This window comes from Macaca nemestrina, chromosome 9 (genome assembly GCF_043159975.1).
Source record: "Macaca nemestrina isolate mMacNem1 chromosome 9, mMacNem.hap1, whole genome shotgun sequence".
NCBI classification, from domain to species: Eukaryota; Metazoa; Chordata; class Mammalia; order Primates; family Cercopithecidae; genus Macaca; species Macaca nemestrina.
Window position 1 is genome coordinate 59,755,293 of NC_092133.1, and position 14,323 is coordinate 59,769,615.

Sequence of the window (14,323 nt, forward strand, 5' to 3'; positions counted from 1 at the left end):
AAGATTAGTACTTGCCTTTTGCTGACTCTGGAGATCATCTACCTAACAAAGTAGGCTTTTTTGCTGCCATTAATTTTTAGAAGCTGTAGGTGTGGTTACCAATACCTTCTTACCACCAGCACTAGTTCTAACCTGTAATAAATACTCTTTCTACTCAAACTGTGCACTGACATCTAAGGAGTTTTATAGTTGAACACTCTTCACTGTAAGTGCTGTGGACAAATAAGGATATTGACTCACAGATTAAAAGTTTTAAGCACGTGATAAAAGATGACTCAATTTAAAAATAAGATTACTCCCATGGAAAATGTGTTAAAATTACATATTCTAGTTCAAGAGCTAACTTGTAGGCATATTCTAGTATAAATTATGAACATGTCATAGTTAATATATTCTAAAACTTTAAAAAACTATCATGATCTTAGAAACATACATATAAATTAGACACGGTTCCTTAGTCATTTTATCACATATAATAAGAAAGTTTGAATTCAAAGGCAAGGCTGAGAACTAAGATTTTCAAGACATTCCTTATTAATGTGTTAAGTCCATAAGGTACAGGGCTATTTGACTTTTTATTTAAAAAAGAAGTTTTCTTTTGAGAGAGATTGAAAATCATCTTTAAAACCAATTTGAAAAATTAAAAAAAAAAAAACCTGTTCCTCCTTAAAAAGGAAAAATACCTCTGCAAAAAACAATTTTTTTTTTATTAGCCGAGCATGGTGGTACTCACCCAGCTACTTGGGAGGTAGATGGGAAAATCACTTCAGCCCAGAAGTCGAGGCTACAGTGAGCCATGATCACAGCACTGCACTCCAGACTAGGTGACAGAGCAAGACCCTTTCTCAGGAAAAAAGAAAAAATAATGAGCTTTCTTCCAAAAATGAATACCTTTACAAAGTTTTGACTATTATCTAAGAGGTAGTGATCAAGCATTGGCCATTGATTAAGGTAGCGATGCCTTTGAGAGCAAGGAACCATCAGTCTTATTAGTACATTAATAATGTAAAAGTAGTTCCTAATGTAGACATTTCCTTTTTTTATTTTTTTTGTTTTTGTTTTTGTTGTTTATATATTTTGAAATAGGATCTCACTCTGTCACTCAGGCTGGAGTGCAGTGGTACAATCTCTACTCACTGCAGCTTTGACTTCCCAGGTTCAAGTGAGCCTGTCTCAGCCTCCCAGGAAGCTGAGACTACAGGTATGCACCACCATTCCCTGCTAATTTTTCCATTTTTTGTAGAGACGGGGCTTCACCACGTTACCCAGACTGGCCTCAAACTCCTGGGCTCAAGCAGTCTGCATGTCTCGGCCTCCCAGAGTGCTGGGTGGGATTGCAGGCATGTGCCACACCACCTGGCCTTGGTATTTCTTAATATGCATTTAAAATTAGGTGGTCAGGCACAGTGGCTCACACCTGTAATGCCAGAGCTTTGGGAGGCCAAGGTGGGTGGATTCCCTGAGGTTAGGCGTTCGAGACCAGCCTGGCCAACATGGCGAAACCCTGTCTCCACCAAAAATACAAAAATTAGCCAGATGTGGTTGTGTATGCCTGGAGTCCCAGCTATCAGGGAGGCTGAGGCAGGAGAATTGCTTGAACCCAGGAGACAAAGGTTGCTATGAGCTGAGATCACGCCACTGCACTCCAGCCTGAGTGACAGAGAGACACTCTACCTCAAAAAAAAAAAAAATAGGTATATTGATTTTGATTATGGAATCTGCTGTATGTATTATATTTTGCTGATTTAGACCCAGTATCTTAGACCAGAGTCCTTTTTTAGCAGTTTATTCATAATCATACCCAAGGATTGGCTAAGAATTATGTTCTAAGTAGGTAAATAAAAACAGGTTTATAAGTGTGAAAATTCATAATACTATTTTTATGGTGCTCACCTTTTTTTTTTTTTTTTTTTTTGAGATGGAATCTATCTCTGTGACTCAGGCTGGTGTGCAGTGGCACGATCTCGACTCACTGCAACCTCCGCCTCCCAGGTTCATGAGATTCTCCTGCCTTAGCCTCCTGAGTATCTGGGATTACAGGTGTGCGCCACCACGCCTGGTTAATTTTTATATTTTTAGTAGAGACAGGGTTTCACCATGTTGGTCAGGCTGGTCTCGAACTCCTGACCTTGTGATCCGCCCACTTCAGCTTCCCAAAGTGCTGGGATTACAGGCATGAGCCATCGCACCCGGCCACCTACCAAATTTTATATCTATGACTAAAATATTTTAAAATATTGACTTGCTGTTTAGTTCTTAAATTTCAAATCATGAATTTAAATAAGTTTTATAAAAATATGAAGTATGTGGTAGCAGTATGAGAAAGATACTTGTTCAGTTATGAAAGGTACTTGTTCAGAGTTATAAACTCTGCGCAGTTTCCAATTTTTCTACAGAATGGTATATATTCTGAGCCTTTCTTCCCTAAGGAAACACTTTCATCAAAACTTTCTCTCTTGACCATATTTTTAACAAAGCAGTATGGTTCTAGGACCGGAATAGGTGAAGAGAAGTTAATAATAGATCATCTAGATAGACACAAACCCAGGTGTACATGGAAATCTATCAAATGAGAACGACAATCTTTCAAATTAGTGGAGGAAAGACAGATTATTTAATAAGTTATGCTGGGATAACTGTTAGACTGCTAGAAGATGGAGTAGAGAATGAAGTTATATCTCTGCCTCAAATCTTAGATCAAAATAAATTCTTAAAAAATTAAGATTTAAGTATAAAAAAATTAAACTATGTAGTAGGAAGTCCCTGTGAATTTTTTTATAATCTTAAGATAGATAAAATTTCTTAAGCATGATATCAAAACCAGAAACCATAATGGAATAGTTTTTAAGATTTTCCTACATAAAAAATATATAAAATTATAATATGGGGGGAAAACATAAAAATGACAAACTACAAACTGTCAGAAGTATTCCCATCATATGTTACAGGCAAAGAGTTCAGATTCAACAATCCAGTAACCCTCACAAACCAATTATTGTCAATGCTACCAAAGAATACAATTGGTCAAGAAATATATGAAAGAGATTCTCAGCCTCAGATAATCAAAAAGTAGTAATAATAATAATTGTCATTTGCCAGATTGGCAAAAAAAAAAAATGTTTTTAACACAGTGCTCTGTGTTGGGAACTGTTTCAGTTATCTAGTTATCTATTGCTGCATAATAAGCCACCCCAAAACAGCAGCTTGAAACAATCATGGTCATTTATCTTGCCCACAGATCTGGGGGTGACTTGACTTGGCAAAGCAGTTCTTGCTCAGGGTCTCCTGCAGCTGTGGTCTGACAGCAGCTGGGCTAGAGTTACAATCTCAAAGAGAGCTCACACATCTGCTGTCTGAGCTGAAAAGAGTCAAGCAGCTGCTGGCTAGAATGGTTGGAGCCTCTCAGCCATCTCCCTCTATGTTCTCTCCATGTGGTCTCTAAGGGTGGTTGGATTTCTTACCTGGCAGCTGAAGCCTCCCAGGCCAGTGTGCCGAGAGAAACTTGCAGAAGTCCTAGAAGCAGCATCACTTCCGTCACATGTTTTGTGGCGATTTGTTGAGGCAAGTACAAAGGCCTCTGAAATGTTAAGGGAAGGGAAGAGGAATGTCAGAGAATCTGTAGACATGTTTTAAAACCACTACAGCAAGCCTGTTGAGAAACACTCTTAGGCACTTTTTATGAGTTTAAAATGGAATAATCCTTTTGGATGACAATCTGGCAGTAATCATCATAATTTATTCCCTTTAGCTCAGCAAGAAACTTTTAAGAATATGTCATAAGGAAATAATCAGACAAGTGTTCAAATATGCATGTACAACAATGTTCATCTCGTTGTTTATAATAACAAATATTGGAATGAACGAAATGCCTAGGAGAAATGATTAAGCAAAAGGTGGTTTATTAGCTGTGAAACATAACAATGTCAATCTATACTTAATGATATGAAAATATATCCAGATTGTAGGGAAAAAACAATAATAAGTAGATGATGAAATGGATTAATATACCTAATTTGTTTAATGTATATACATAAGAGAAAGTTTGGAAGGGTATTACTAAAATAGTAACAGTGTTTAGCCCTGAGTAGTGAGCTTTTTCATTTGTTATTGTTTTTTAAATTAACCTATTAATCTTAAAATCAGAAGTAAATCAGCCGTACTCTCCTTTAAAAAAAATAAGTTATTCATTTTCAGGTTTTAAGTTAAACAGAAAATGTTTTTTTTTTTTAAATATATTAATGGAGATGGGATCTCAGTATGTTGCCCAAGCTGGTCTCAAATTCCTCAGTTCAAGTGATCTTCCCACCTCTGCTTCCCAAAGTGCTAGGATTACAGGCATGAGTAACCAAGCCCAGCCAGAAAATGTATATTTTAATGAAAATATTTGACTTGATTCTAGTGTCTCCACTCTCTTCGATTCAAAGATTGGTTAATAAATTGCTAAATTAAACTTTTTTTTTTTTTTTTTCTGAGGTGGAGTCTCACTCTGTCGCCCCAGGCTGGAGTGCAGTGGCGCGATCTCAGCTCACTGCAGCCTCCACCTCCCAGGTTCAAGCGATTCTCTGCCCCAGCCTCCCGAGTAGCTGGGATTACAGGCACGTGCCATCACACCCAGCTAATTTTTGTATTTTTTAGTAGAGATGGGGTTTTGCCATATTGGCCAGGCTAGTCTCAAACTACTGGCCTCAAGTCATCCACCCGCCTCAGCCTCCCAAAGTGCTGGGATTACAGGCGTGAGCCACCGCACCTGGCCTAAACTTGTTAATTTCATTTCCCAATAAATTCTAATTTTGGCTCCTTGCTCTGTCCTCACTCTCTGTGGACTCTGTCATTTCTGACCTGCTATACTAAGTAACCTCCCCAGTTAGGCTCCCTGCCCTCAGCCTTATCCATTTGTGATTCATTTTCCAAAGTGCAAGAAGAATATTTTACACAGCCCAAGTCTAATCATGTTACTCTTCTGCTTAAAACATTTCAGTACTTTCCCCGAGCCTCCAGAGGCTTCACTGCTCTCTGATGAAGTCCAAACTAGATAGCATGGTATATTAACTCCCCAGCCTTGTTCTCCTACTCCATCGAGTGCTAGTCATACAGAATCATGACTCTTTGAGGATTTAGCTTAGCCACCACCTCCTACAAGGCCTTCTCTCATAACCCACCCTTTCCAACCCACCCCATGCTGATTACATTCTCTTACTGTATGCCCCCCCAGCACCTTATCATTAGCTTATAGCATTTATTACAGTATCATAATGCCCATTGCATTCTGTTTCCCCTATTGGACCCTAAATTTTTTGAGGGTAGAAAAAGACAGCTATGTCTTTTTCATCTTTGTATCCTCATAATTCAGTACACTGCCTTATTCATAATATAATTTTAAAAATACTTGGAGTAATGAATCAATCCATCACTTTTCCTGAAGCTGTAATTAGAAAGCTAATAAGATTTTTTTTTAGCCGGAATTAGGAAAAAAGAAAAAAATAAGATGTATAATCAGCCTTTGAACGAAATTCCAATTCCTAATCATACAAAATAAGAGGCAATTAAAATAGCAAGGACTGTGTTTGTTGAACTGTGCTCTTATGCTACATTTGTGGCCTTAGAGAAATTGTTTATCACAGTTACTTCCTTTCTGACTTTTTCCTTGATTCCTCATTCTGTTTTACCATATTGGGATCAGGAATACTATATAAGCAACATCAATAGAAAAAAAAAACTCTAGAAATGACAACCTAAACTTTAAACCTCGTTTGTTTTTTCTCAATTATAAAATGAACATTTTTTAAAAATAAGAATTTGGCAAGTAAAAAAAGAAAAAATGAAAAAATTTAGAAACACCTAAAAGCTCACTTCCATGAGATATAATCGTTTCATTTATGTTTTTCCTTTGTTTGTTTCTCTACGTACATTTTTTTTCCACACTTAATATTATTTCAGGAGCTTTTTCCCAGGACCACTGACCCATCCCCTTTCTGGTCACACTGGCCTCCTTGCAGTTCTTCTAAGCAATCCCCAAGCCCTAGCTACTCTCCTCAGTGCCTCTGTGCATGCTGTCTCTTCTACCCAGAACACACACACTTCCTTGGACCAGTGCAAGAAAACAAAGGATCTTGGCCTAAATAATGACTGATTCCACTTCCAAATCTCCTCTGACTTCTAGCCTAGAAGTCTAAGAGCATAAAATTATACTTGACTAATATACAATTCAAGTTGCTTATTATGAGAGTAACAAGCTTATTCATGACTCTTTGTAGTTTTCTTAGTGATTCTCAAATTATTCATGTCTTAGAAGAGCAGACCAATAAACATGTATTCAATTTTTTTAAATATGTGTGTTTTTTGAAACAGGCTATAATGCAGTGGCATGATCACAGCTCACTGCAGCCTTGACTCCCCAGGCTCAGGTGATCCTCCCACCTCAGCCTTTGGAGTAGCTAGGACTACAGGTGCACAACACCATGCCCAGCTAATTTTTGTATTTTTTCACCATGTTGCCCAGGCTGAAGAACTCCTAAGCTTAAGCGATCCGCCTGACTTCCCATAGTGCTGGCATTACAGGCATGAGCCACCACCAAGCCCAGCCCAGTTTTATTTTTTATCACATGCATGGAATCTATCCCATGCCTTCTCCTGAGCCTGGAAATCCTTCTCCTTTTTTTTTTTTTTTTTTTTTTTTTTTTTTTTTTTTTTTGTGGAGATGAAGTCTTGCTCTGTCACCCAAGCTGGAGTGCAGTGACACAATCTCCATTCACTGCAACCTCCACTTCCTGGGCTCAAGTGAGCCTCCCAAGTAGCTGGGATTACAGGCTCCTGCCACCACACCCAGCTAATTTCTGTATTTTTAATAGACTCGGGTGTTTCACCATGTTGGCCAGGCTGGTCTCGAATTCCTGACCTCAGGTGATCTGCCCACCTTGGCCTCCCAAAGTGCTGGAATTACAGGTGTGAGCCACTGCACCTGGCTGGAAGTCCTTCCACTTTCTCCTCACCTGAAGATTTAAGTATTTATGCTCCTTATCTTTGTTAAAGGAGAATTTATAACTTCATGGAGATTTCTTTTCTTTTTTTTTTTTTTTTTTTTTTTTTGAGATGGAGACTCGCTCTGTCATCCAGACTGGAGTGCAGTGGCGCGATCTCAGCTCACTGCAAACTCTGCCTCCCGGATTCACGCCATTATCCTGCCTCAGCCTCCCGAGCAGCTGGGACTACAGCTGCCTGCTACCACGCCTGGCTATTTTTTTTGTATTTTTAGTAGAGGTGGGGTTTCACCATGTTAGCCAGGATGGTCTCGATCTCCTGACCTCATGATCTGCCCGCCTTGGCCTCCCAAAGTACTGGTATTGCAGGCGTGAGCCACCGCGCCTGGCCACTTCATGGGGATTTCTAATCTCACCCCTTTCTTTATAACCTACTTAGTACTCTGGTTGCCTGAGACTTGGGCCCCTGTCTTGCTGTCTCCAGCATCCTCAGGCGGTGGTTCTCAAAGTATGGACCAGAGACCATGAGCACAAGCATTACCTGGGAACTTGTCAGAAATGCAGATTCTCAGCCCCACCTCAAATCTGCTGAATCAGAAGTTCTGGGGATGTCAGAACTTGTATTAACAGGTTCTCTAGGTATTCTAGCGTGCTCAAGTTTGAGAACCTTAGCTTGAGGGTTGAAAGAGTTTTTGTCCTTGAGGCCAAGCCTCAAGATGCTCTCATACTTCCTGACAATAACCATCCTGACTGTGTGGATGTTTGCATATTGGCCCGTAGTAAGTCTTTATAGCTACACATAACAGCCTTCTAGCATACTCGCATGATCTCTCATTGCTCTGCCTGATTCTATTTTGTTTGACTAATATCTGTCACATAGTCTGTGGTACTTCTAATTACTGCAGCCTACCTGGCTGAGTTTTTTCTCAACAACTGCAACAGCAGCTAACATCCTCATCCTCATCACCTGCCCCCGGTGACCTTATTTTGCCCAAAGTTCTAGCGCCCTGGGGTCTTCCTCAACACCTTAAGTAAACCCTACCATTCCCAGTCTTGACAAAAGATGACACGTAGAAGGGAAAAGCCTTAATTCCTAATTCAAGGCAAAAGTGCAAATGACAGACTAAAACACAAATGCTTGGGTTGAATTCATGAAGAGGAGAAAAGGTGGGAAGAGACTTTTTCCTCTACATCTATTTATAGTCTCGAACTTTTTAACAAGATGATGTGTTACCTACTCAAAAATAAATTATTTTATAATTATTTTTAAAAATGCATAGTAAAAATAAGAATGATCAGGGAAATTTTCCTGGAGGAAATGAGTTATGAGTTTCACCTGGAATAGTGCAAGAGGCAAAGCTTAATGATAAAGGGTATGCAGCACATTCCAGATGCAAAAAGAGTAACTGGGGGAAATGCAAACCATACAAAGAACTGTACACAGATGGGGCAAAGAGCCAGCACTGACTGGTGTCCTTTTACCAAAACATGCTGTTTTTGACAACTTGTTTAGGTTATGGAATTCCACTGAAAGATGGAGATGAGAAAACAGATGAGGAAGCAGACGGGCCATATTCAGATGATGAGATGTTAACACACAAAGGACTTCGAAGATCACAAAGCATGAAATCTGTGAAAACCACCAAAGGCCGCAAAGAGGTTAGTTAAGTGTAGAGCTGTTTTCCTAATGATTAAATGATTTCTCTGCTGCATTATCATTTAGAGTATTAATGATCCATAAATGAAGGATTGGAATGGTAGAACAGCAGTTGGATGATTTTTTTTTTTTTTTAACTTTTTTGGGGATAGAGCTTTTTTGCTCTGTCAACCAAATTGGAGTGCATTGTGGTGTAATCACAGTTTACTGCAGCCTCAAATTCCTAGGCTCAAGCAGTCCTCCCACCTCAGTCTCCCAAGTAGCTGGAACTACAGGCACACGCCACCACACCTGGCTCATTTTTTCATTGTTTGTAGATGGGGTTTCACCATGTTGCCCAGGCTGGTCTCCCAACACCTGGCCTCAAGCAATCCTCTCGCTTCTGCCTCTCGAAGTGCTGGGATTCCAGGCGTGAGCCATCTCACCCGGCCAGCAGTTTATTTTATTTATTTATTTATTTAATTTAATTTTTTTTTTTTTGAGACAGAGTCTTGCTCTGTCGCCCAGGCTGGAGTGCAGTGTCCTGATCTCAGCTTACTGCAAGCTCCGCCTCCTGGGTTTACGCCATTCTCCTGCCTCAACCTCCCGAGTAGCTGGGACTACAGGCGCCCGCCACCTCGCCCGGCAACGTTTTTTGTATTTTTTAGTAGAGACGGGGTTCACCGTGGTAGCCAGGATGGTCTCAATCTTCTGACCTCGTGATCCGCCTGTCTCGGCCTCCCAAAGGGCTGGGATTACAGGCTTGAGCCACTGCGCCCAGGCTATATTTAAAATTCTTTATTCAGATCGATGTTTCAGGATATCAGGAAATTTTGAAAATAGTAAGCTCTTGATCTTCCGCTATAAGTAGAAAATGGCATTCTCATTTAGCAAATCACATAGTTCAAATACCCAGTCCCAGAACTATGCATAAACAAAGAAAGCAACGAACAAAATTAACCACACAGTTTTGCTTTCAACTAATGCTACATGAAGATTAAATAGTAAACAGTTAACCATAACATACTGTCTTTGTACCGAGAAAGCAGTGGAGAACTGCAAATGGCCTCTGATCATTATAATCAATGTTCATTGACATTGTACTAAGCAAAACATAAATAATAGGATTAATGTTTTTATGTTACATTAGTGTTTTTATGTTATTAGTAATAATAATCTGTAACATATATGTAACATGTTATTAGTAATAATAATCTGTAACATATATCTAGTGCCAACTACATTTTTATGAGCTGATAAGTAGTGCTTATTTATTAGGATAATTTATTCTTTATATCAAAAAGGTAAAAAAATCACTATGAACTATTAAATCTGATGTAATTTTTAAAGTAATCACCTAATTCTTTTTTTTTTTTTTTTGATCTAATTCTTAACAATAAAACATTTGTCTCTTCAGGTACGGTACGGGTCACTGAAATATAAAGTGAAGAAGCGACCACAAGTGTATTTTTAGTCATCTACACTTCAAATATCCTAAGACAGATTATGCTAAATACATCGACTTCATCTTCTAACATGATATATTCAGGATTTACACATTAAAATGATTATTTAAATTGTGGCAGTGATGGGATTTACTTTCATGAATTTAAATCGTTTTTATTTCTTTAACAATTGCTTCCAAATATTGACTACTAAAGGCAGTTCTGCAAGATGTACTAATATGTATATTAGAAATTATAGAAAATCATGTTGTCCATTTTCAAATTCATCAACAGCATAGAGTGCCTGAGATATAAGATGAAACACAAATTCACAGTATACTTGAAAGGAGTCTTTTTATGGTTCAGGATAAATCAGCCTTTGTGATGTACTGTGTTTACTTCCTTTTGTGTTATATCTGGTAATTAAATAGGCCCCAGATCCAGCAGTGACATAATAAGGACATAATGTAATATAATAAAGTATGTTTTATATATTCTTTAAATTTTTACTTGTATAATACTTTCTAGTTTTTCCACCATCAGCTGAAAGTTTTTGAAACAAATATTTGAAAACCAGGTATCCACACATAGCACTTTTATTCCTGACTAGTTTTGCACACTTGAAAATTGTTTACTTATTTTACAACTGTTTTACTGATGCTATCTTTATTGTTGTTTGCCGTATTCTGACATGTCAAATCTATGCCTTGAATTATATCATCTGTTTTCCTGTGGGTTTCATTTGTTAAATTCATTGGATTTTAATAATATAAAAGCATACCTAATTGTTCAGTTTTAACTTTTTAATTATCTTCTTAACAAATAAGAAGTTACTTTAATTAACCTATATTTAGCTATACAGAGTAGTTGAATTTAACATGTTTTTGTCAACACCAATTATGTTTTCAGCTTTTAAAAATGGTAGCTTTTGTGAAATAGAATCAGTGACCAGTATAGCACTTATATCCCTTCTAACTCATGCAATTTTTCTCAGCCAGTCCATTCACAAGCTTGGCATTGATATGTGCTGCTAGTTTATAAATTGGCTTTGACGAAAATCATTTGAATCTCTTCTGGCTGAGATAATTTGCCAATGCAAAATACAGTTGTCATTAATCCTACACATTAAAAATTATTAGAAACATATTACTTTTTAACTGTAAATCTCAAAGAGATTTTGAGTTATCGAACTCTTAAGGCTTTTTTAGCTTGAACTGATAACTATGCATTATGAACCCTAAGTCAATATATTTTTGGTGGTAGTGATCAATAATCAAATTTGTACTTATTATGCTTGTTCAGGTAATTTATTTGACTGTTCTATTTGTTTGTCCAAAAGATAAAATGATGAGAGAGATTTGAGAGATCTTTGATCTGTCTCCCTTTTAAGAAATGAAGCCAGCTGGTAATGTATATTCAGGACCTCCTCAGAGTATTGGCCAAGAATATAATGTTTACACAGGAGTACCTTGGTATAATGCATACATTGTCTCATGATAATAGTCATAAAATATTTTATGGATAATTTCACATTCTTCATATATAGCAATAAGTAAAATTCAGTTTTTTTTCCCCCAAAGTTTAATTCTGAATAACTCTATCTACTTTACCCTAACTAATTTTTAGCCTCTTCGTTTCTGGAAGGACTCTAATTTGTATTCCAAATTCCTATGAATCCTAATTGTAAATTATCTGAAGAGAGTTTTATTTATATGACCTGGTACTAGACTTCTTAATATAACTGTTACACTCTCCTTGTGTTTCCTACTCAGAGGCAGTATCATCTGAAGTTTCCTAATAAGGTCATGTGAGTCAAGAACTTTATCTGTGGGAGCTGATTTGCACCTTTTTTTTTTTTTTTTTTGAGACGGAATCTTGCTCTGTCGCCAGGCTGGAGTACAGTGGCGCGATCTTGGCTCACTGCAACCTCCGCCTCACGGGTTCCAGCGATTCTCCTGCCTCAGCCGCCCGAGTAGCTGGGACTATAGGCATGTGCTACCATGCCCAGCTAATTTTTGTCTTTTTCGTAGAGAGGGGGTTTAACCATGTTGCCCAGGATGGTCTCCATCTCTTGACCTCGTGATCTGCCCGCCTCGGCCTCCCAAAGTGCTGGGATTACAGGCATGAGCCACCACACCCAGCCATTTTATCTCTTTAAAGTCTAGTCTCAGTATTAAACCTATTCTTTAGTAAACTCGTATTACTGTTCTAAACTGAAGAAATTATTTATTCCTCTGTACTTCTAGACTCAAAATGCTTTATCAAAGATAGTCTCAAAGAAGAAGTACAAGTCCTGTTTAACTGTACTCTTTCACATTCACAGTGCTTCCTCTGATATCCTTCCTCACATCATTATACAGTTAATATCATTTTACTCTTCTTTCTCTTTTACATTTCTTAAATTTTGGTTCTTTTCCCTTACATGTGTTTTAGCGGGCCCTTTTCTTCGAACTTTGTCTAATTAGCCTATACATTTTTGTTTATTTTAAAATAGAACAGATCTTTTTTTGTTTCTCCTTTTAAGTCTATTGGTTTTTAAAGAGGTAAATGTATCCATAGACCACAGTGCCTTGCTTTTTCCTCTGCCAGCACATGGAGCACGGGCATTAGATGCACAAATCTATTTAGGGAACTATTTTGGTAGCTGTTTGAGTTTATCCAGAAATTGCAGCTGGTATTTTATTTTGCCGTACATTTACTCAACTTGTCCATTAGTATTTAACTATTTCCAGAGTTTGTTTAGAAGTAAGAATTGACCCATTCTTTAGTTTACCATATTTTTCCTGGTATAAAAAGGAGCCAGAAATAAGCCTTATTGCTAAATAATTAATTATGTAAGCCCACCTAGGTCCTGCATAAGATCCCCCTCACATCACAATATATATATGTGTGTGTGTGTGTGTATTTGGCTAAAAAATTATACTGCCAATATTACTGATTATAAATACTTGACTACACTGATTGATGGGACAAAATGATTAAAGTATTTTCAGGGATCGTATTCCATATGTTACCACCAAAGATTTCTACAGTGTTATAAAGTATATAAATATTCCAAATTTCTGTGGTTAAATATTTTTTCTTTTTTTTCCTTTTTTAGAATAACCTAGTCTGTGCTTTACAAAAATGCTTGAACTTTTATGTTGTTAAGAAATATATAATGATATCTTACATTAAGCATGAGTCTAATTTGTATTTTTAATTGGAATGGACTAAATTTTCATTTGATTATCAGGAAAATTAAGGAGTTATATATTTAAAAGCAATTTTCTGTGTTTTCTTTGTAAGTTGACTCATTTGTGAAGCAATTAGGTAAATTTTGAGATCATTGTTATTGTGGTTTGTAGTATATATTTCTTAGTAAATATCACTTAAGATTAAATTTTTCAGAAAGAAAATTATAGCTTTTTTCTCAAAATATTTTTAAGATTTAATCTTTTTGTAGTATGCTACAGATTTAATGTGTATTAACTCTTTTTTAAGCTATTGACCATGACTTAACCTTTTGTCTTCTAACACCTTTTAAATCTATGTACATTAATAGTTAAGAGAAAATAAGTTTTCCAATTTTTAATAATCTCTTTGTAAAGGCTATCTCTAAACCTAGTATGTGGGTAATTTTATAGGTGTGTTTTTTGATAACTTTAATATAAAATAAACTCAGTTTATTTGTGGCAATTCATGTTTCTTTTTTTATGTCACAGTACATATGAATTGGTATTACTTATTACTATGTGTTGATTAAATATATGCACACACTTAGGATTACAAATCACAGAGCAAATTATGAAAATCATAAACATTCTGGTATGGTCATCCATAGGATTATGAAAAAGAAATACTGAATTGTTAAATTTGGATGTTAGAAAGGGAAGATAGGAAAAACAATGAGTACAGAAATCCTCACCATCAATTTGGATTGGTTAGCTGTCTCAGGCATAAAATGTGACACAAAATTCAGATTTATGTATCCTGGAAATGTTCTGGGGTTCCATCTGTTTTAAAGTTAGACGTCTGTCTGCCTCACATTTAAGCTTTAGAGAGAAATCCTATGTTTTAAGAAGTTTCTTTGTGTTACTTCATTATGACACATAATATGTGTTAAGGTCTTTCTAGATAGCATTTTAAATGGAATTATTTTCATTTTTATTATGAGGTATATACTTGTAATGTTCTAAAGAGGTTAAAAATATAAATAAAAATTCAAAAGAACACAATATATGAACAGCATTTTTTTTTCAGTGTTTTAGTCTCCCTTTAAATCG

General features: G+C 36.8%; 1 protein-coding gene across 1 annotated transcript in view; it reads left to right on the forward strand.

Annotated features, from left to right (window-relative positions):
• LOC105466227 (receptor accessory protein 3) overlaps positions 1-10,195 on the forward strand; it is a 102,297-nt gene extending 92,102 nt beyond the window's left edge. Inside the window, exons 7-8 of the mRNA XM_071069620.1 lie at positions 8,491-8,636; positions 10,031-10,195. Coding sequence (XP_070925721.1) covers positions 8,491-8,636; positions 10,031-10,087 — 203 coding nt within the window. The 3' untranslated portion in view covers positions 10,088-10,195. The remainder of the gene's footprint in view (positions 1-8,490; positions 8,637-10,030) is intronic.
• Positions 10,196-14,323: the final 4,128 nt, after the last annotated feature.